The 23,557-nt window shown below is 42.2% G+C and overlaps 1 protein-coding gene across 50 annotated transcripts; it reads right to left on the bottom strand.

Moving 5' to 3' along the window:
* Nucleotides 1–4,126: 4,126 nt before the first annotated feature.
* On the bottom strand, nucleotides 4,127–8,824 carry LOC123045900 (uncharacterized). Of its 50 annotated transcripts, none has more exons than XR_006421715.1 (12): nucleotides 8,468–8,821; nucleotides 8,283–8,383; nucleotides 8,109–8,196; nucleotides 7,849–7,993; nucleotides 7,321–7,397; nucleotides 7,131–7,237; nucleotides 6,453–6,540; nucleotides 6,327–6,381; nucleotides 6,191–6,247; nucleotides 6,001–6,091; nucleotides 5,716–5,757; nucleotides 4,127–5,039 (listed from the first exon to the last, which is right to left on the bottom strand). XR_006421715.1 is itself a non-coding variant. In XM_044469138.1 (4 exons), the coding sequence occupies exons 2-4, from the start codon at nucleotides 5,113–5,115 to the stop codon at nucleotides 4,274–4,276; spliced, it is 660 nt and encodes a 219-aa protein (XP_044325073.1). In that variant the 5' UTR covers nucleotides 5,116–5,757; nucleotides 6,001–6,019; the 3' UTR covers nucleotides 4,127–4,273. The 50 variants fall into 50 exon arrangements, 3 of the variants coding, with proteins under 3 accessions (XP_044325073.1, XP_044325075.1, XP_044325074.1); XR_006421727.1 differs by having other exon boundaries at nucleotides 4,127–4,848; nucleotides 4,961–5,039; nucleotides 6,191–6,378; XR_006421733.1 differs by lacking the exons at nucleotides 6,001–6,091; nucleotides 6,191–6,247 and having other exon boundaries at nucleotides 4,127–4,715; nucleotides 4,786–4,848; nucleotides 4,961–5,039; nucleotides 6,327–6,378; nucleotides 8,468–8,819.
* Nucleotides 8,825–23,557: the final 14,733 nt, after the last annotated feature.

The raw sequence follows: 23,557 nt of genomic DNA, 5'->3' as shown, positions 1-23,557 counted from the left end.
TGTAGTATGAGAAATCTAACGGAGGAGATCGAGTCTTATGGGGAAAAGTGCGCAAACCTCTGCAGAGTGTACAAACTAATCATGGTTAGCCGTGTCCCCTGTTATGGACATCTTGAGTATCTGGATCTTTGGATTATCACGTTGATCTCATCACTCTAAATTAATTTTGTTGGGTAATTGATGATGCTTAATTGGGATTGAATTGGAGGAACCTTCTCAATGTTTAACAACCACCATGATAGTTAAATAAAATTTATTTCTTTGTTGTAGGGAAAAATTGGCTTTATGCAAAACTGTAACCATAGAGCTTTCCACCAGCCATATATGCATGTAGTGATAGCATTTATTTGTTCATTACTCTATGTGTTACTTTGCCAGCATATTCCATGTGCTGGCCCGTTTCGGGCTACAACATATCATGTTGCAGACTTTTAAGACGACGAGTAAGGTACCATAGGTCGTTGTCGTTCACTCAGCTATGCCGTTGGAGTTGATGGACTCACTTTATCTTTCAAGTCTTCCGCTATTATCGTTTATAGATGGCCTTAAGCCATATTGTTGTAATAAGTTCTCTTTTGAGACATTCGTTGTAATAAGTGTGTGATTGCAACTCTGTTATAAATCCTCAAGTACTGTGCGTGTCAGCATTACCGATCCAGGAATGACACTGATGCACAGAGGCTTGACTGTTTGAGGTCTGGTCGCCACAAGATGGTATCAGAGCACACGCTGACTGTAGAACATGACCACTAAGATAAACCATAGACCACTCTTCTCTACTCATTTCTGACTCCTCTCCCTTTTCTACTCTATAGGATGGCGGACTTAAGGAACAAGTTTACACAACCGGATGAAGATACACCTTTTGGACGACACTTGAAGAAAGTCACTAGGTACCTGAACATCAGAATACCAAGTTTCACCGGGACCTACATCGGCACTTTACCAGAAGAGGAGCATTGGATGATTCAAGTTCAAGTTCCAGGAAGGACGTTCTTGCCAGTTGACGATGTCCTGGACTAGGGGGTACTCACCATGTCGTCTCCCGATCAGCTAGATGGGCCGAGGACCACCATGGCCGTATACTCATGGGCCAGTTCGGATAGCTCCTGCCGCATACAAGGAAGACTCCACAAGACTTGGCGCCCAAGACAAGGACTCTCCTAAACCCTAGGCCTCTGGTGTCTTATATAAACCAAGGCCAGGCTAGTCAATAGACAATCTCATATTCATTACTACAATCTCGTGGTAGACACATGTACTCTGTACTACACCCATATGAATACAATCAAAAGCAGCATGTAGGGTATTATCTCTTCGAGAGAGCCCGAAGCTGGGTAAAACCCCGTGTCCATGTTACCATCGCTCCAAGACGCCTAGCTTAGGACCCCTACTACGAGATACGCCAGATATTGAACCGACATTGGTGCTTTCATTGAGAGCCTGCTGGGTGGTCGTCACGAATTGATGGGATGATCAGGTCATTTTTTTCAGTTAGATCTGTTTCAGGCCGATCTTATTTTTCGCAAATTGTTGTTGTCGGCTTGTATGATTTTTGTTTGCAGAAATCAAGCCCGTAGAATTTTTTATGCGGCGGCTGCTGTGCGCAGGGTTTGGCAGCTCGTTGGTCCGCTCATATATGGTGTGCTAGAGACGATCTCAGAATATTGCGCCAGAGGTGACACACGCGTAGAGCAGCAGCGGTAGGAGGCCTGGTGGCCGAACTCGGTGCGAGCTGCCCGGTTAGCTCCATGAAAAAATCCAGCCGAGAACCTCCTGTGCGAGCCTGTCCGTACTACCCATACAGAACAGTGCATGGGGGCTAACAATACCTCGGATCGGTGGCACTTCAGGGAGATTCTATCATTTTTCTTTCTTTCTCCTCATTATTTCACTAAGTTGTATTTTTTGTCTCCCGTGAATTCACGTACTGACTTGACCTTAGCCTCAGAAGTAGTACTACTATATGCCGCTACTACTTTTTAAGACTAACTGTGTTGATCAATTCTTTTGCAAACAACATCGTTGTCGCTATGTGTTATTTTCCCCGCAGATCGGGTTCGGCTTCGCGTGTACGCACTACCAAGATGAGAAGCGCACGTAGGTATCCGGGCGCCTGATTATGAGGCGCGCCTAGAGCAGCCGCGGTAGGAGGCCCGGTGGCCGAACTTCACACCAGCGCTGGGACGCATAACCTCGGATTCCCCGATCAGTGTCAGCCCCGTACACTGGATGGACAACGACTCGTGAGACCTGCGGTAGTCCAGCCGAGGACCGCGCGGCACTACTGCTCGTGCGGAACAACGAGGAACAATGCACGGAGATGGACCATGCGGCCCATGCGGAAGCAACCGCTCATGCAGAACAGTGCGTGGAAGCAACCGAAGCTTCAGAAGGCTGTCAACGCATAGGGTCACCCGGTCCTTTATTCTCTTTTCTTCATTGTTTAATTATTAGGCAGTCTACCTAATCATCTGTCTTTTGTGTACTCTCACAAGCAAGTTCTAGCACTTATTACTAGGGCTGTGCGGGTATTCGGGGCCTGCCTAGGAGCAACGTCGGACTCTCCTCACGCGCACCAGCTTACGTGAGCTGACAAGAGTTCCGCTCGGTCTCCACGTATTCCAGGGAGTGTTCTCTCTCCTTTTTTTTCAGATTGGCAGCCACACAGGGAGATTCCATCCCTCTTTCTCTATTATTCAAGTAAGCAGGCCACCTGTAGCTTTCACTGATTGGGTCTGTCTTGCATGCACCGCTCAGCTCACGTGTTATTACTAACTAGTTGACCCGTTGCGCCAAATGGCGCAGAGACCTGCTGAAGACATGTTGTCGATGAAAATAGTTTCATGCTGCAAGAACCTTCAACTAAATCATACTATTTTGTAAACATGTTTATTACGTTGTTAAATAATAGTCTGGGAAAAGGGAAAATTTGCATGATATGAATATGTTCAGTTTGAAAATATGGCCACTATGATGAGAGAGTAAAGTTGGCATGGTTGTATTTTTTTAGTAAGTTTGAAAACATGGTTATCATGATGAGAAACCTGGCCATGCATATATTTCCTGCAAAAAAAGAGGGGAAAAGATAAGAAACCTAAGAAAAAAACATGTCTTTGTTGTGCATATAGGGAGATATAGGGATCAGGAGGCATTAGAATAACCCATATATTATTTAGCCCTGCCCACGTAGAGCGATATCTGTGGCCTGTGAGGAGCTGAATATGAAGCGGCAGGGGGCGGAGCCAGCGAAGACTGTGTATCCCCTTCCTTTCTTTCTCGGTTCCTTAGCTGGGTGACAGAGGCGTTTCGTCAGCCGCGACCGGTGCGATTTCTCGCCTCTTTTGATTTCGGATTTGTCTGCATGCATGGATTTACTTTCCATCTATCTCGATCTTGCATGTCCCCTCTTTTTTGTGGCGATTCCCACTCTTAGGCATTATAGATCTTGTGTTGCGATCCTTTCTGTTTAGGGATGCACTCATATGGAAGTAAATTGATGGTTATTTATAAGCTGCCATTGTTTTGATTGAGAATCGATGGTGTCGTAGGTCAGTGCGATAGTTGAGCATGAGGGAATCTCGAACTGAGCCTGTGGATATCAGTTCTGATGGAAGCGCCGACAATGGCTCTGAGGAAAACTCGGACAACAACTCAGATGGATCCGATGATAGTTCCTCTTATGAAGGAGCGTCCATGAGCTCCGATGGAGTGGTGTACATACAATAACAATATTAACCCCCTATAATAATAATAAAAATAGGCCCATTGTCTACAATAACATCTATAAACACATTTCAATTTGCTAGCGTAAAGTCTCATCAAAAACCACAATGTGTTGAAAAATATGTGCATTTTTTTGGTAGTATTTTGTTTTAGGAAGCAAGCATAGTAAGAATTTAGATCCCTTGTATAAAAAATATATACATATCATTTTGCTTAATAACATGCTTATACTTAACACGACATATAAAACAAGTTAAGGAGGCCTTATTTTGCTTTAGAAATTGGTGTTTCTATCAATATATTAAGAACACAGCTAAGAAATCAAATCACACGAACGCGACACAACAGCACGGTCACACCCGAACCGGTGAGGCCTTATCTACTTTCATGACAAAAGGAGTGAAATGCACGGAAATGCATAGGAGCTCTCGGGTGCTATGCAGGGGGGTAGAGCACCCGAGTGCTCATAATCCGCTTCCTGAAATACATTGCAATATTAATAGTTTTTTCCATCGGATGCATGTTTTAGATACAGAGTAGAAACTACTCAGGAACCTTGTTTACAATCAGATTTAACTGCCCCATGTAACTCCGCTGGGATATCTGCAATCTTGAGTATGTTCTCTTTAGTTCTGGCACACACACACCAAGGGCATGGGCGATGGTATACTGGTTCTGCTGCCCGGACTTGGACAAGAACAGAAGAGCTGGTCTTAATGTCGCATGAAGTTGGGAAACAGACATTGTTGTACATAATTGTCAGAGCTGTCAATCCATCTAGCATCGCCTGAGCCTCAGCCTCTTCCACAGAACTACATTTGTCAATGCTCTTGGATAAATAGAAGAAACACCAAAAAAAATCCCCGGCGATGGCCCCGATATAGCTCCTCCAAGTCTGAGCAAAGAATGAAGCATCTAGATTTAACTTGATTGTTCCTCGGTCAGGGGGAATCCAGTGCCTCAAACTTCCAGCTGCATCGCCACTCTGTCTGAAAATTCAGAGTAAACGCTGTTTTCACTCTCTTCATCTGACTGAACATTGAGTGCTTATCAATGTACCTGATCCACCAATATATTTTCACTCTCTTCATCTGTCTGAACATTGGGTGCTTATCGATGTACCTGATCCACCAATATATTCAGCATAGTGTGGTTCTCTGACTGAATAATTGATAGTACTGTAGGGTGCTCTATTGTGGGAAGTGAACTATCTGGAATTATCAATACTCTACACCTGCATTCTCGTAAAAGTTGTAAATCCTTGTGACATGAGACAATAAATGCATCCAGAAGCCCTCCACATGTGCAATCAACTGCAACAGACCAGGACTTGTTAGCAAGTTGTTGCATGACAAAAAGCATTATGAAGGTTTCGAAGAAGTACCGCATCCATAATATACATTATAGAAAAAGGCATACTACATGAAAGAACCAGCTATCGTTTATACCATTCCTTTGCATTATAAAGTGCAGTACCCAAACTCCGACAAGGACTACAAGCATAATTATAACAACTTAGTGGCATCATCCCTGATACGGGATAGCATGAGACAACAAATCTATTTTGCATTCATGTTAACTGATGCAATGAGAAGAAATATTAAAGTTACTCCAATGAACTGGAATCAACAGCAGAAAGGCTTGAGCAAATTGATTTATTTTCTGAAGGTTCAAATAAATTGAGCAGTTTGTGTACATGATATAGGCTTGCGACCAAACAAATAAAGTGAGCAGTATTTTTCACCACCCCATTCACAAAGCTAGTTAATTAACATCTTGAGCACCACTCGGATTTCATACAGTGAGCTCTGAATAATAAGTAAATATATAGTTTCCGCAGAAAAAAATGTGAATGTATAGTTTTTTCGTGTGAAGGGCTTCTCATGCAAATGCACTGTGAGCAGTATGTATTCATGATACAGGCTTGCGCCCAAACTAACATAGGACATACTTTATTTTTTTAAAGAAATCCAACTTAAGTATCAGTACCATTGATATCCGAGTGGATCAAATCCTACCATGAGAACCCACCTGCACCGATCAACGTCAAAACTAAGATAACTCTGTAGCAACACATGTTTTAGTGTTTGCAAACCACAAAGGTACAAGTCGAGGTCATTCAACGATATAGATATATACCATGAAGATCATTCAGAGGCCAATACATTAAAAAAACAGAAATTAAAGACATTTTGTGTGTGTGTGAGAGAGAGAGAGTATTGAAAAACACTTGATTATGCTATGAAACTGAATACTTCTAAACAAAATGCATACAATAAATGTACTCCACGTGCATTTAACTCCTAGGACATGATCTTCTTCACCTACAACTTGTCAGAGACTGCTTTAAGATTTCAAACCAAATCTGCATATAGTCAATCAGATTATTATTTATATATTTGCAACAAATGAACCACACAAAAATCTAATATATGGATACATAAGGAACATCCAAGGGGGAAACCTTATTCTAATACAGATTTGAATATGCTAAAAAAATCCTAGCCATGAAAGCTAGCACCTGTAACATAGATGCAAATGTATGAATAATTAAGAAACCTGAAAAGATAATGAACTAACACCTATATATTTTTCCTGACCTTTGATTCCGTCGAAACCGAATGAATCGAAACACATGCCCAAAACCGCATTCTACTGTCAAAATCCAAATCAGTAAGATAAAAATGAGCACCCTATTTTCACTGCCTGTACAAAACATGCCTTACCATGTGAGGCCGGGTCATTGGAGTTGAAATATAAGGATAATTAGATTTAATCCGCGTAGAACTCCAGCCACATTAAGTTTTTCATTTCCTGAATCGACATTACACAAATAGATGTAAGGAACTGATAGAGTTACCACGACCTGTGCTTCATTTGATCAGGAAAAGAGATGAGATATGCATGACTATGTATCATATAAATGTGCACATACCAAATACTTCTTGTGAATTCTTAAAATGTGCACATACCAAATACTTCTTGTGAATTCTTAAAATATCACAGTCCTATACTATTTTTTGCAGGAAATCACAGTCCTATACTACATAGCTAATCTCCAAATAAGTCAATAAGTTCTTTCTTTCTTATACATCATATCAATATACAGAATCCTTACCCACAAATAAAAATTCTCAGATACGTAGATATCATGTTTAAAAAAACATATATTAGCAAATTTAAATGTGAGTGATGTAGAAAGTGATAGCAGAATAGAGTTAGTACCATCATATGGCACCTTCTAAATAAAAGCCAAGAAAAATAACAGGGGCTCTTTAACCTGCCCCATAAAAAATGCACTATAAATTTAATAAACGGGTTGAAAGACAAGTAACCTGCAACATAAATGTGACGATGACATAAAGGCTAGTAAAACTTGAGCCGAAACCAAGTTGCGTTCTTACCTGCCCATATCATATACATACTGAAAAAGTGTCCAAATTGAAGCATATCCAAAAGGTCTACAACTCCTTCAAAGAATACCCTTCTCCATAGCAGCCAAGCAACAAGCCTGTTGTATGGAAGTAAAACCACTGGAATCAAATATGAATTGAATAATGTATATCTACTCGAGCTCTAGGTATTGCATAGTACCCCTTTGATGTGTTTCATATTTTTGACCAACTGAATCACTCCGAAACTTAACCCATATCTTCTCTTCATCCTCAGATCTGTACACATCATGCTTAGACTTTAGAAAACCAATATTAGCAAATTTAAATGTGAATGATGGAGAAAGTAACAGGATGCTGAATTTGCATATTCAATAGTGAACAACTCTGGTAACTAAATAAAGGAGGCATCTACCCATAATCATAAGAGAATTACAGCCTCTACTTGCTAAACTGATCCTTCTCCTAGTACTTGGCGTCCTCTCCCTCCATAAACATGGCAGAAATCAACCATCAACAGAGCTTAAAACAGGATGTAAGATGAAAAAAGCTTGTCAAGTTGAACCCATAAGCATGGAGGCTATACGATATTAGAAGAAAAAACATGGAAAATGTCTAGTAGAGCAGGAACATTGCTACTCAAACCTAAAAAAATTGAGGATTGCAACTCAGATCTAATAAAAATGTCACAACATTGAAGTTCATATGAACATCAATTCACTGTAACTACCTTTCTGGGCAGGTCACCTCGCTCTCGTGTAAACCGCAGCCACCACCGCCTTCCTCTTCTCTCCTGAGCACTTGCCGCCGACCTTCGTGCCCTCGCCTCTCGCCTCCAGCCTCAGTGCGAACATCAATTCACAATAACTACCTTTCTGGGCGGGTTGGTGGACGAAGCAGATGGCTTCAGTGGAATGAATTTGACAAACAACAGCAACAGTGTATGTAGCGTCTTGAACCATGGAAGAAGGTGGGGGAGCAGGAAGGGACCTTGTGCGTGGGGTAGTCGTGGCCGTGGTCGGGCTGGACGGCGTCTCCGTCGAGTTCGTCCATGGAAGGTAGGAAGGAGCTGCTGCTGCTGCTCAACAGAAAAAGAAATCAGGGGTCCGATTCGATCTGATGTGATGTGAGAGAGGAGAGTAGTCGGGGAAAGGGAGAGCTCACCGTTGCAACCGGGCGACCGGAGAGGTGGAGGATGGAGGCGGAGGAGGGGATCCGTGCCTGGAAGCCGTCACGCCGCCGCGTCCATGGAGACGCTGCTGCTGCTGCAGATCGAGAAAGCAAATAAATTAGGGGAAGGATGTGAGCAGTGACGGCACGCAGGTGGATCGGCCGCCGATGGATGCAACCTCGTCCTCCCTGGCCTTGGCCGCCACCGCCCCGCCCGCGGTCGCCGCATCGGCCCTCTCCGCGCCCGCCCCGGCCGCCGCCGGCCGGCTTTCTTGGCCCCCCTGGTTTGAAGCCCCGGCCGTCCATGCGAGAGGCCCCCTCGTCGGTGCCAGCGGGAAGGAGGAAGGAGGAGGAAGGGGGAGAAGGGATGCGGCAGCCGGCGGCTATCCGGATGAGCAGGAATGAGGGAGGAGGTGCGGCGCTGTCGAGGGAGGAGAACGAGGCGGAGTGGGCGCAGGGCTGGCGGCTAGGGTTTTGACGCGCGGGCGGAGGCGATTGGCAAATCCCTCGGGGACACGACCAAAGTTCACCCAGCCAACGAGCGTGCGAGACGAGCCCACCCATCATTGGCCAACGGAAACAACCGTGAGATGAAAATCGAGTTTGACTGCAGGTGAAGATCCGACGGTTCAGACGCGCCAGAAGTCAGATCGAACGGCTGACGAAGGAGCTGATCGAGAGAGTATCCTGGAGGTGAGTTGGCTAGCCTCTTTTTTGTTTTAAATGGGTTGCTTCTCAAACGTGCACCAATACTTCATCTAAGTGTGCTAATTTTTTTATAGTTTGGAGGTTTGATTGACAGTGCAGCTTTTCTTCAAAATTGCTATTCGCCTTTGAGGAAGCCGCGCCGCGTGGCCATCTCTTCGTCAGCCCAGTTTTTCTATCTGTCAGTTGGCGGACGCTTCATCCGTGACATAACCTGTCACTTGAGTTCGGTTTCGTCGTGTCCACGCTACTGATTCGACCTTGGCACTCAGGCCACATCTTTTTAATAAATTACTTTACGTATTTTATTTGTGCAAAAATAAAATGTTATTAGTAGTATTATTTCTTGCTAAAAAGTATATAGACCTAGAGTACTACTAACCTAATTGACTACTAGTTTTGCAGCACTGTACCCCTGGATTTGGTAAGTGGGTTCTAGTAATTTAAAGTACTACTACTCCGCGTAGAGGCCAAGTCCAATGTTTTTTTGGTACTGGTTGATACTAGTCTCGTACAGATCTTTTAACGTTTATTCTCTTCGGCCTGCTACGACCTTTGTCGCCAAACAGATTTTGTTTCTCCTAGTTATTTGTTTAGCACGTAAATTATTATACACAGAATATTTTTTGTTGGCCTATACTACATCATTTTGGCAGAGAAATTCTATCGATGTTTGTACCTGGCACCAGTCCGGCCAGCCTCTCCCAGTCATCTGGGCAGGCCGGCCTTCGCCGACATCGCCGTGCCACGACGTCAACGTGCCATCGAGCTAGCCTCAACGCTCAGGCCATATTTACCAAACTTTTTTTTCGCATAAATTAATTATGCAGCTTTTTTTCATTATTATCTTTATTTGTCATTACTTTTTGGTTTGCACTATTTTATCTGTGCAGCCAATCGACATAGACTGAGTCGCGCCGTCGCCTCCTTCGACCGAATTGTGTTGTTGCCTTGGCGCGCTGACCTGCTCCATTACCGCGGCTGGACAGAGGGCCTCATCTTCTCGAAGTGCCGAACTCTCTGCTCGGCCACCTCAGGGCCAGCTTGGGGGCTGGAACCTTGTTCCGCATCAAGCTCGGAACGCGTCATCAATGCCGAACACATTAACCAGTTAAGTCGTTTTCATGCTCCAAGTTTTAAATTTTAAATTTGTGTTCGGTTCGACCAAGCATTATACTTTTTTGGCAAAAAAATTGTTTATGAAAAATTTCCTTGTCAAAACTTTATTTGTGACACACAAATTCACATACCCCGCTTACTTGGGGGCTTCCTTTATGAAGCTTTTCCTCTTGCAAATGATTATACTTGTACGGCTTCGTTCCTTGTTCGTGTATTACGCCACAATATGCACCATGTTGATTTAAGCAATTTGCAAGCTGGGTTGCCTTGCTCCTGTGTTTACCCCTACGTTCCCGATTGTTTGGCTAGGGAGTAAAGGGAGCACCTCTGCGATTGTCACGATCAGGTCATCCGAGCCGGACCTCAGACTGGGTGAAGTCAAAAGCTAGCACTCTTACTGTTTTTAATAATGGTCGGCACACAACAGAACTCATGAGTACAAAAAATCTATTGCACAAGTCTCACAGTAATAATGAGCAACCGAAGAAAGGTATCGGTGGGGGTACTATTTTCTTCGAAGATGCTTCTTACACTTCGTCGGTAATATAGCATAAGTTTCCTGAGCGTGATTTGTCTGTTACAGCCTTATGGCCTGATTGCCTGGTTATCGGAAACACCGTCGATATTCTCGACAGGTGGAGTACATAACACTTTTCGGTCCTTGACCGAAGAGGGAGAAGCCGACGGTCGGTTAAGACGCATATAAAGTTCGGGTGAACACGGATATGATACAAGTACTTCAGTACATACAATCATTATACATAAAATTCTTTTACCAAAGTCACTTGGGGGCTCTTAAATTTATGTGAGCTGTTTTATAATAAGTGTTTTTCTTCTTAGTCGTTGCAAAGTCTTTTTTCTATCACTCCTTTTTTCGACGCGAGTGTGTGGTCAATAGCCGGGGAGCATAATTTATCTCTCAAAGCCGCTAAAGTTTGCTAAACTGGCCTAATGAGAAGTACTCCGCCTTCGGGATAGGAGGTTGAAGCCGTAGGCTGACCCACTTGAAGTCTTGAGATAGGATGTGGCATGTTAAAGCACGACAGAAGCACATTTTTTTTCTAAGACCAATTTTCTGATTGGCACCGAACAATTGATCTAGTTCGGATGTCGAGCTTTTCCTGACGTTTTTTGATTTTCCAATCCTATGGCACTTTTCAACTATTTGTGTGTTTTCGCATAAGTCTCGCAGTGCAACGCCGGACACCTTTAGAGATTTGACAAAAATTCTCGGATATTGCTATATATGCATCAGTTTCGAATTGTGTCTTCGGTCAATAGTTGGGTTACCCGACTCCTGTGCTTGTCTCCTATGTTCCGCTTTGTTCGGCTAGGTGTGCAAAGGGAGAACCATTGCGATTGTGCTTCTAGCTCGCATGGTTAAGCACCGTAGTGGAGAAAGCCGAAAACTGACTGTCACAATAAGCGTAAACTGGTCAGCAGTCCGATGACTGTATTAAATGACAGGTCGCTCATAACATTGGTTGAAGTGTTTACGGCTTGACCTTGGCTGTTGCCGAACACTAAGCGGGAGGCTACTTGTTGGCCTCCCAACTTTAAGCTCCTATGACTAAGTGAAAGTTATAAAGCCCGCATATCTGATTGCCTCGTTTTCGCCAACACAACCGCCTTCGGGCACCGAGACATCGGCTAAGGGTCGTTTTGTTATTTTGGAAACACCCTGTGTAGCATCTACAAGGGGGTAGAAGCCAATGATGGGACACTTTCAGATTATAAACGGTCGCAACGGAAGTGAAAATTTGGGTTCATTTAGACCATAGAGTTTGGAAGCCTTCCCCGAACTAAATCCTCAGTATTTTCCTCCCACATTGATCGGAGCTGGGGTTTCATGATCATGCTTAGCATGACAACCCAAAGAAAGGAACCGATAGCGGGACTATTTTCTTTGTATGATGTTTCTTATGTTAAACAATAATATAACATGTCTCTCTGTGTACCTTTGTTTATAAAACCGTATGGCCGGATTGCCTGTTTGCCGTAAATCTTTGCCCTCATAAAGGCTTTATAAAGTAGGACAAACACTCCTTAGCTGCTGGCCGAGGAGGTTGAAGCGGATGGTCGGTCAACAAACTTTTGTACAATGCGAATCCGAGCATTAATGATGTAAAGTACCTAGATACATAGAGTCATTACAAATAATTTGTGATTTTACTATGGATATCGATCCTTAATTCGGCCTCCCGTGCCTACATTAAGGCTCAGGGGCTACTAGGCTTCGCGCTTATTATATACAAATATTAAAAGGGCACATCGATCCCCTCATCTGGTGTTGCCACCCGACCAGTGTCTCGGGGGCTACTGGATTGACAATCCAATGCAGAAAATTTAAAGCGCAATATAGTTTTCGAGGAGATTATTATCCTCAGGTTGGCCGGCCGCACCCAACCTGAGTCTCGAGGACTTTGCGCACCGCGTTTCTATTCCTAAGTATGTTGCCGAGCCGGGAATTGATCCTCAGGCTGATTTTATGAATCGGCCTGAGTCTCAGGGGCTACTAGGGTCAGCGGTTTGATTTTTTCCTTCAGGTGCATCCCGGATATTAGGCTAACACGCACCTTGAGGGCTACTGGCTGTACATCTCAACAGAGATTACACTGCATAATTCGGAATTAAATTCATAAAAATCAGCCCATTGCCGAGGTGGTGCACCACCACGGATGCAGTCCGGCGTTGCTGCTCGACTACAATAGACACCCCGGAAGCAGTCCGGCATAAAGCTCGAACGCTAGTGGCTGGCTCCATAGAGGGCATTTCCGGCATTAAGCTTGGCTAAACTCCTTCAACTTTTTTGAACCAAGGTGATCTATGACACCTAGGATATAGTTCGGCGTTGGAGCTTGGACATAGTCCGGCGTTGGAGCTCGGATACAGTTCGGCGTTGGAGCTCGGCTGTAACAATACTCCTCAGATGTAGTCTGACGGTGGAGCTCGGATACATTCCGGCGTTGGAGCTCGGATACATTCCGGTGATGGAGCTCGGATACTGCTATGTCTTGAGCTAGCGTTGGTTTTCCCCGAAGAGGAGAGGGTGATGCAACAAGTGTAGCGTAAGTATTTCCCTCAGTTTTTGAGAACCAAGGTATCAATCCAGTAGGAGGCTCCTCAAAAGTCCCACGCACCTACACAAACAAACTGAGAACTCGCAACCAACGCAATAAAGGGGTTGTCAATCCCTTCACGGCCACTTGCGAAAGTGAGATCTAATAAAGATATTATGATCAGCTAGATATATTTTTGGTATTTTATGATATAGATGCAAGAAAGTAAAGATGCAAATAAAATTAGATTGAAAGCAAATATGATAAGAGATAGACCCAGGGGCCATAGGTTTCACTAGAGGCTTCTCTCGAGAGCATAAGTATTACGGTGGGTGAACAAATTACTGTCAAGCAATTGATAGAAAAGCGAATAATTATGACGTTATCTAGGCATGATCATGTATATAGGCATCACATCCAAAACAAGTAGACCGACTCCTGCCCGCATCTACTACTATTACTCCACACATCGACCGCTATCCATCATGCATCTAGAGTATTAAGTTCATAAGAACGGAGTAACGCATTAAGCAAGATGATATGATGTAGAGGGATAAACTCATGCAATATGATATAAACCCCATCTTGTTATCCTCGATGGCAACAATACAATACGTGTCTTGCAACCCTTTCTGTCACTGGGTAAGAACACCGCAAGAATGAACCCAAAGCTAAGCACTTCTCCCATGGCAAGAAAGATCAATCTAGTAGGCCAAACCAAACCGATAATTTGAAGAGACTTGCAAAGATAACTCAATCATACATAAAAGAATTCAGAGAAGATTCAATTAATAACCATAGATAAATCTGAACATAAACTCACAATTCATCGGATCTTGACAAACACACCGCAAAAAGAGATTACATCGAATAGATCTCCACAAGAGAGGGGGAGATCATTGTATTGAGATCCAAAAAGAGAGAAGAAACCATCTAGCTAATAACTATGGACTCGTAGGTCTGTGGTAAACTACTCACAACTCATAGGAGGGGCCAGGATGTTGATGTAGAGGCCCTCCATGGTCGATTCCCCCTCCGGCAGAGTGTCGGCGAAGGCTCCAAGATGGTATCTCGCGGATACAGAAGGTTACGGTGGTGGAAATTGTGTTTCGTGTTGCCCCTGGATGTTTTTGGGGTCCGTAGGTATATATAGGAGGAAGAAGTATGTCGGTGGATGCCCGAGGGGCCCACGAGACAAGGGGGCACGCCCTACAGGGGAGGGGGCGCACCCTCCTATCTTGTGGGGCCCTCGGAGCTTTCTTGACTTGCACTCCAGGCTCTCCGGATCAGATTTGTTCCAAAAATAACGCTCCCGAAGGTTTCATTCCGTTTGGACTCCGTTTGATATTCCTTTTCTTCGAAATACTGAAATAGGCAAAAAAAACAGCAATATGAGCTAGGCCTCCGGTTAGTAGGTTAGTCCCAAAAATGATATAAATAAGTAGAATAAAGCCCATAAGCATCCAAAACAGGTAATATAATATCATGGAACAATCAAAAATTATAGATACGTTGGAGACGTATCAAGCATCCCCAAGCTTAATTCCTGCTCGTCCTCGAGTAGGTAGATGATAAAAGAGAATTTTTGATGTGGAATGCTACCTAGCATAATTCATCATGTAATTTTCTTTTATTGTGGCATGAATGTTCAGATCCAAGTAATACAAAATAAAAGTTCATATTGATATAAGAAATAGAAATATTTCAAGAATACTAAGCAAGTAATCATGTCTTCTCAAAATAGCATGGCCAAAAGAAAGTTATCCCTACAAAATCATATAGTCTGGCTAAGCTCTGTCTTCATCACACAAAGTATTTAATCATGCACAACGCCGATGACGAGCCAAGCAATTGTTTCATACTTTAATAATCTCAAACTTTTTCAACTTTCACGCAATACATGAGTGTGAGCCATGGACATAGCACTATATGTGGAATAGAACAGTGGTTGTGGAGAAGACAAAAAGGAGAAGATAGTCTCACATCAACTATGCGTATCAATGGGCTATGGAGATGCCCATTAATAGATATCAATGTGAGTGAGTAGGGATTGCCATGCAACGGATGCACTAGAGCTATAAATATATGAAAGCTCAACAAAAGAAAACTAGTGGGGTGCATCCAACTTGCTTGCTCACGAAGACCTAGGGCATTTTGAGGAAGCCCATCATTGGAATATACAAGCCAAATTCTATAATGAAAAATTCCCACTAGTAAATGGAAGTGACAACATATGAGACTCTCTATCATGCTGCTACTTTGAATCACAAGTGTGGTAAAAGGATAGTAGCATTGTCCCTTCTCTCTTTTTCTCTCATTTTTTTATTTGGGCCTTTTTTATGGCCTCTTTTTTTTATTTTTTTATTTTGTTCGGAGTCTCATCCCAACTTATGGGGGAATCATAGTCTCCATCATCGTTTCCTCACTGGGACAATGCTCTAATAATGATGATCATCACACTTTTATTTTTTACAACTCAACAATTACAACTCAATACTTAGAACAAAATATGACTCTATATGAATGCCTCCGGCGGTATACCGGGATATGCAATGAATCAAGAGTGACATGTATGAAAGAATTATGAATGGTTGCTTTGCCACAAATACAATGGCAACTACATGTTCATGCAAAAAGAAATATGGCAAAAGTAATGTGTGTCATATGAACAGAACGGTGGAAAGTTGCATGGCAATATATCTCGGAATGGCTATGGAAATGCCATAATAGGTAGGTATGGTGGCTGTTTTGAGGAACGAGTATGGTGGGTGTATGGTACCGGCGAAAGTTGCACGATACAAGAAAGGCTAGCAATAATGGATGGGTGAAAGGAGTGCGTATAATCCATGGACTCAACATTAATCAAAAGAACTCATATACTTTTTGAAAAAAAATAGAAGTCATCAAAAACCAAAGCACTACAAGCATGCTCCTAGGGGGATAGATTGGTAGGAAAAGACCATCGCTCGTCCCCGACTGCCACTCATAAGGAAGACAATCAATAAATAAAATTGTGCTCCAACTTCATCACAAAGCGGTTCACCATACGTGCATGCTACGGGAATCACAAACTTCAACTCAAGCATTCTTTAAATCCATAATCACCCAACTAGCATGACTTTAATATTACTACCTCCATATCTCAAAACAATTATCAAGCATCAAATTGATCATAGCATCCAATTCACTTTCTATGATAGTTTTTATTATACCCAACTTGGATGCTCATCATTCTAGGACCAAATTAAAACCATAGAAAATACCATGCTGTTCTAAAAGACTCTCAAAATAATATAAGTGAAGCATGAGAGACTAGCAATTTCTATAAAATTAATCCACCACCATGCTCTAAAAGATATAAGTGAAGCACTAGAGCAAAAACTATCAAGCTCAAAAGATATAAGTGAAGCACATAGACTATTCTAGCAAATTCTAATCAAATAGGCTTCTCCAAAAAGGTGTGTTACAGCAAGGATGATTGTGGTAAACTAACAAGCAAAGACCAATATAATACACGACGCTCCAAGCAAAACACATATCATGTAGCGAATAAAAATATAGCTCCAAGTAAAGTTACCAATAAACGAAGACGAAAGAGGGGATGCCTTCCCGGGGCATCCCCAAGCTTAGGCTTTTGGCTATTCTTGAATATCTTGGGGTGCCATAAGCATCCCCAAGCTTAGTCTCTTGCCACTCTTTATTCCATAGTCCATAAAAGCTTTACCCAAAACTTGAAAACTTCACAACACAAAACTCAACAGGAAATCTTATAAGCTCCGTTAGTGAAAGAAAACAAAACCACCACATAAGGTACTGGAATGAACTCATTCTTTATTTATTTTGGAGTTAAACCTACTGTATTCCATCTTCCTTATGGTTTATAAACTAATTTATTAGCCATAGATGCATTGAAATAAGCAAACAACACACAAAAAATAGAACAGTCTGTAGCAATCTGTAACTAACGTAAACTTATGGAACTCTAAAAATCCTACCAAAATAGGACGTACTGGAAAATTTGTTTATTGATCATCAGCAAAAAATCAAAGCAAAAGCTCTTTTCTGTGATTTATTGAATTGTTTCTCGTGAGAGCAAAGTTTCTGTTTTTCAGCAGAATCAAATCAACCATCATCATAGTTTATCCTATAGGTTCTACTTGGCACAAACACTAAACAAAAGATAAAAACACATCTAAACAGAAAGTAGAAACAAAATTTAACACTAAACAGGAACAAAAACAAAGAACATAAAGAAAATTGGGTTGCCTCCCAACTAGTGCTATCGTTTAACGCCTCTAGCTAGGCATAAAAGCAAGGATAGATCTAACGAGTGCCATCTTTGGCACTTGATTCATAAGTAGCACGCATGATAGATTCATAAAGTAATTTGACTTTGTTTTTTGGAAAGTGCTCCATGCCTTTCTTTAAAGGAAATTGGAATCTAATGTTCCCTTCCTTCATATCAATAATCGCACCAATCGTTCTAAGGAAAGGTCTACCAAGAATAATAGGGCAAGAAAGATTGCAATCTATATCTAGAACGATAAATTCTACGGGCACAAAATTTCTATTTGCAACAATAAGAACATCATTGATCCTTCCCATAGGCTTTTTAATGGTGGAATCCGCAAGGTGCAAATTTAAAGAGCAATCATCAAGATCATGGAAGTCTAGAATATCGCATAAAGTTTTCGGAATTGTGGAAACACTAGCACCCAACTCACACAAAGCAAAACACTCAAAATCTTTATTCTAATCTTTATAGTAGGTTCCCACTCATCATTAAGTTTTTTAGGTATAGAAACTTCCAAATTAAGTTTTCATCATAAGATTGCATCAAGGCATCAACAATATGTTTGGTAAAGGCTTTGTTTTGACTATAAGCATGAGGAGAATTAACAAAGGATTGCAACAAGGAAATACAACCTTTTAAAGATCAAATATCATAATCGAATTCCTTGAAATCCGAGATAGTAGGTTCAATATTATTAGAAGTTGAGGATTCTCCAATCTCTCTTTTACCAAATTTAGCATTAAGATCTAAAGATTCCGAATTCTTGGGATGCCTTCTAGGCAAAATTAATTCATCATCACTCCCATAATCATCAAAATTAATATTGCAAAACATAGGTCTAATAGGATATGCATCAATAACTTTAAGATCCTCATCATTATTTTCGTGTAGATTAGAAGAACACGCTTTTATAAAGCTTTCTTTTTTAGCACGCAATATAGCGGTTCTTTCCTTGCACTCATCAATGGAGATTCTCATTACTTTGAGAGACTCATTGATATCATGCTTAGGAGAAGAGGATCCAAGTTTAAGAGAATTAACATCAAGCGAAAGTCTGTCAACGTTCCTAGCCAAATCATCAACTTTGAGCAATTTTTCTTCAAGCAAAGCATTAAAATTCTTTTGAGAAATCATAAATTCTTTCACACTATTCTCAAAATCAGAGGGCATCTTATTAAAATTACCATAAGAATTATTGTAGGAATTTCCATAATTATTAGAGGGATTACTAGGGAACGGTCTAGCATTAAAATTTCCTCTATAAGCATTGTTTCCAAAATTATTCCTACCAACAAAATTCACATACATAGATTCATTATTATTCTCAATCAAAGAAGACAAAGGAATATCATTGGGATCAAGAGGAGTATTTTTAGTAGCAAACATCTTCATAAGTTCATCCATTTTTCCACTCAAAACATTGATTTCTTCTATAGCATGCACTTTTTTACTAGAAGATCTTTCGGTGTGCCATTGAGAATAATTAGACATATATTATCAAGCAATTTTGTAGCATCTCCTAATGTAATTTCCATAAACGTGCCTCCCACGGCCGAATCTAAGAGATTTCTAGAAGCAAAGTTCAAACCGGCATAAAAATTTTGTATGATCATCCATAAATTTAAACCATGAGTAGGGCAATTGCGAAGCATCAATTTCATTATTTCCCAAGATTGGGCAACATGCTCATGACCAAGTTGTTTAAAATTCATAATATCATTCCTAAGAGTGATGATCTTAGCGGGAGGAAAATACTTAGAGATAAATGAAGGAAATATGCCCTAGAGGCAATAATAAAGTTATTATTTATTTCCTTATAATCATGATAAATGTTTATTATTCATGCTAGAATTGTATTTACCGGAAACATAATACATGTGTGAATACATAGACAAACAGAGTGTCACTAGTATGCCTCTACTTGACTAGCTCGTTAATCAAAGATGGTTATGTTTCCTAACCATGAACAATGAGTTGTTATTTGATTAACGAGGTCACATCATTAGTAGAATGATCTGATTGACATGACCCATTCCATTAGCTTAGCACCCGATCGTTTAGTATGTTGCTATTGCTTTCTTCATGACTTATACATGTTCCTATGACTATGAGATTATGCAACTCCCGTTTACCGGAGGAACACTTTGGGTACTACCAAACGTCACAACGTAACTGGGTGATTATAAAGGAGTACTACAGGTGTCTCCAATGGTCGATGTTGGGTTGGCGTATTTCGAGATTAGGATTTGTCACTCCGATTGATGGAGAGGTATCTCTGGGCCCTCTCGGTAATACACATCACATAAGCCTTGCAAGCATTGCAACTAATATGTTAGTTGTGAAATGATGTATTACGGAACGAGTAAAGAGACTTGCCGATAACGAGATTGAACTAGGTATTGGATACCGACGATCGAATCTCGGGCAAGTAACATACCGATGACAAAGGGAACAACGTATGTTGTTATGCGGTCTGACCGATAAAGATCTTCGTAGAATATGTAGGAGCCAATATGGGCATCCAGGTCCCGCTATTGGTTATTGACCAGAGACGTGTCTCGGTCATGTCTACATTGTTCTCGAACCCGTAGGGTCCGCACGCTTAAGGTAACGATGACAGTAATACTATGAGTTTATGCATTTTGATGTACCGAAGGTTGTTCGGAGTCCCGGATGTGATCACGGACATGACGAGGAGTCTCGAAATGGTCGAGACGTAAAGATTGATATATTGGAAGCCTATATTTGGATATCGGAAGTGTTCCGGGTGAAATCGGGATTTTACCGGAATACCGGGAGGGTTACCGGAACCCCCCGGGAGCTATTTGGGCCATAGTGGGCCTTAGTGAAAAGAGAAGGGGCTGCCCTAGTTGGGCTGCGCGCCCCCCCTTCCCCTAGTCCTATTAGGACTAGGAGAGGTGGCCGGCCCCCTCCTCCTCTTTTCCCCTCCGAGGAATCCTAGCTGGACTAGGATTAGAGGGGGAATCCTACTCCCAGAGGGAATAGGACTCTCCTGCGCCTCCCCCCCTTGGCCGGCCAGCCTCCCCTCCTCTCCTCCTTTATATACGGAGGCAGGGGCACCTCTAAACACACAAGTTGACACAAGTTGATCCACGTGATCGATTCCTTAGCCGTGTGCGGTGCCCCCTGCCACCATATTCCTCGATAATACTGTAGCGGAGTTTAGGCGAAGCCCTGCTGCTGTAGTTCATCAAGATCGTCACCACGCCGTCGTGCTGACGGAACTCTTCCCCGACACTTTGCTGGATCGGAGTCCGGGGATCGTCATCGAGCTGAACGTGTGCTCGAACTCGGAGGTGCCGTAGTTTCGGTGCTTGATCGGTTGGATCGTGAAGACGTACGACTACTTCCTCCACGTCGTGTCATCGCTTCCGCAGTCGGTCTGCGTAGGGTACGTAGACAATACTCTTCCCCTCGTTGCTATGCATCACATGATCCTGCGTGTGCGTAGGAAATTTTTTGAAATTACTACGAAACCCAACAGTGGCATCCGAGCCTAGGTTATTGATGTTGATGTTATATGCACGAGTAGAACACAAGTAAGTTGTGGACGATACAAGTCATACTGCCTACCAGCATGTCATACTTTGGTTCGGCGGTATTGTTGGACGAGACGACCCGGACCAACCTTACGCGTACGCTTACGCGAGACCGGTTCCCTCGACGTGCTTTGCACAGAGATGGCTTGCGGGCGACTGCCTCTCCAACTTTAGTTGAACCAAGTATGGCTACGCCCGGTCCTTGCGAAGGTTAAAACAGAGTCTATTTGACAAACTATCGTTGTGGTTTTGATGCGTAGGTGAGATTGGTTCTTACTTAAGCCCGTAGCAGCCACGTAAAACAAGCAACAACGAAGTAGAGGACGTCTAACTTGTTTTTGCAGGGCATGTTGTGATGTGATATGGTCAAAGCATGATGCTGAATTTTATTGTATGAGATGATCATGTTTTGTAACCGAGTTATCGGCAACTGGCAGGAGCCATATGGTTGTCGCTTTATTGTATGCAATGCAATCGCGATGTAATGCTTTACTTTATTACTAAACGGTAGTGATAGTCGTGGAAGCATAAGATTGGCGAGACGACAACGATGCTACGATGGAGATCAAGGTGTCGCGCCGGTGACGATGGTGATCATGACGGTACTTCGGAGATGAAGATCACAAGCACAAGATGATGATGACCATATCATATCACTTATATTGATTGCATGTGATGTTTATCTTTTTATGCATCTTATCTTGCTTTGATTGACGGTAGCATTATAAGATGATCTCTCACTAAATTATCAAGAAGTGTTCTCCCTGAGTATGCACCGTTGCGAAAGTTCTTCGTGCTGAGACACCACGTGATGATCGGGTGTGATAGGCTCTACGTTCAAATACAACGGGTGCAAAACAGTTGCGCACGCAGAATACTCAGGTTAAACTTGACGAGCCTAGCATATGCAGATATGGCCTCGGAACACGGAGACCGAAAGGTCGAGGTGAATCATATAGTAGATATGATCAACATAATGATGTTCACCGATGAAACTACTCCATCTCACGTGATGATCGGACATGGTTTAGTTGATTTGGATCACGTGATCACTTAGAGGATTAGAGGGATGTCTATCTAAGTGGGAGTTCTTTAGTAATATGATTAATTGAACTTAAAATTTATCATGAACTTAGTCCCTTAAAGTATCTTGCTTGTTTATGTTGATTGTAGATAGATGGCTCGTGCTGTTGTTCCGTTGAATTTTAATGCGTTCCTTGAGAAAGCAAAGTTGAAAGATGATGGTAGCAATTACACGGACTGGGTCCGTAACTTGAGGATTATCCTCATTGCTGCACAGAAGAATTACGTCCTGGAAGCACCGCTGGGTGCCAGGCCTGCTGCTGGAGCAACACCAGATGTTATGAACGTCTGGCAGAGCAAAGCTGATGACTACTCAATAGTTCAGTGTGCCATGCTTTACGGCTTAGAATCGGGACTTCAACGACGTTTTGAACGTCATGGAGCATATGAGATGTTCCAGGAGTTGAAGTTAATATTTCAAGCAAATGCCCGAATTGAGAGATATGAAGTCTCCAATAAGTTCTATAGCTGCAAGATGGAGGAGAACAGTTCTGTCAGTGAGCATATACTCAAAATGTCTGGGTATAATAATCACTTGATTCAATTGGGAGTTAATCTTCCGGATGATTGCGTCATTGACAGAATTCTCCAATCACTGCCACCAAGCTACAAGAGCTTCGTGATGAACTATAATATGTAAGGGATGAACAAGACTATTCCCGAGCTCTTCGCAATGCTGTAAGCTGCGGAGGTAGAAATCAAAAAGGAGCATCAAGTGTTGATGGTTAACAAAACCACTAGTTTCAAGAAAAAGGGCAAAGGAAAGAAGAAAGGGAACTTCAAGAAGAACAGCAAGCCAGTTGCTGCTCAAGAGAAGAAACCCAAGTCTAGACCTAAGCCTGAAACTGAGTGCTTCTACTGCAAGCAGACTGGTCACTGGAAGCGGAACTGCCCCAAGTATTTGGCGGATAAGAAGGATGGCAAGGTGAACAAAGGTATATGTGATATACATGTTATTGATGTGTACCTTACCAATGCTCGCAGTAGCACCTGGGTATTTGATACTGGTTCTGTTGCTAATATTTGCAACTCGAAACAGGGGCTACGGATTAAGCGAAGATTGGCTAAGGACGAGGTGACGATGCGCGTGGGAAACGGTTCCAAAGTCGATGTGATCGCGGTCGGCACGCTACCTCTACATCTACCTTCGAGATTAATATTAGACCTAAATAATTGTTATTTGGTGCCAGCGTTGAGCATGAACATTATATCTGGATCTTGTTTAATGCGAGACGGTTATTCATTTAAATCAGAGAATAATGGTTGTTCTATTTATATGAGTAATATCTTTTATGGTCATGCACCCTTGAATAGTGGTCTATTCTTACTAAATCTCGATAGTAGTAATACACATATTCATAATGTTGAAACCAAAAGATGCAGAGTTGATAATGAAAGTGCAACTTATTTGTGGCACTGTCGTTTAGGTCATATCGGTGTAAAACGCAT

The sequence above is a fragment of the Triticum aestivum genome, chromosome 2B (genome assembly GCF_018294505.1).
Source record: "Triticum aestivum cultivar Chinese Spring chromosome 2B, IWGSC CS RefSeq v2.1, whole genome shotgun sequence".
Taxonomy (NCBI): Eukaryota; Viridiplantae; Streptophyta; class Magnoliopsida; order Poales; family Poaceae; genus Triticum; species Triticum aestivum.
Note: the sequence above shows the minus strand (reverse complement) of the source record. Positions and strands in the feature narration are given on the sequence as shown.

Excerpts from the sequence above, each read along its gene's own strand:
- LOC123045900 (XM_044469138.1), bottom strand. The coding sequence starts at position 5,115 with ATGCGGTACTTCTTCGAAACCTTCATAATGCTTTTTGTCATGCAACAA. Across the intron at positions 4,849-4,960 it reads CAACTTTTACGAGAATGCAG|GTACATCGATAAGCACCCAA; the intron begins GTGTAGAGTATT and ends TTGGTGGATCAG. Across the intron at positions 4,716-4,785 it reads AAAATATATTGGTGGATCAG|ACAGAGTGGCGATGCAGCTG; the intron begins GTACATTGATAA and ends CTGAATTTTCAG.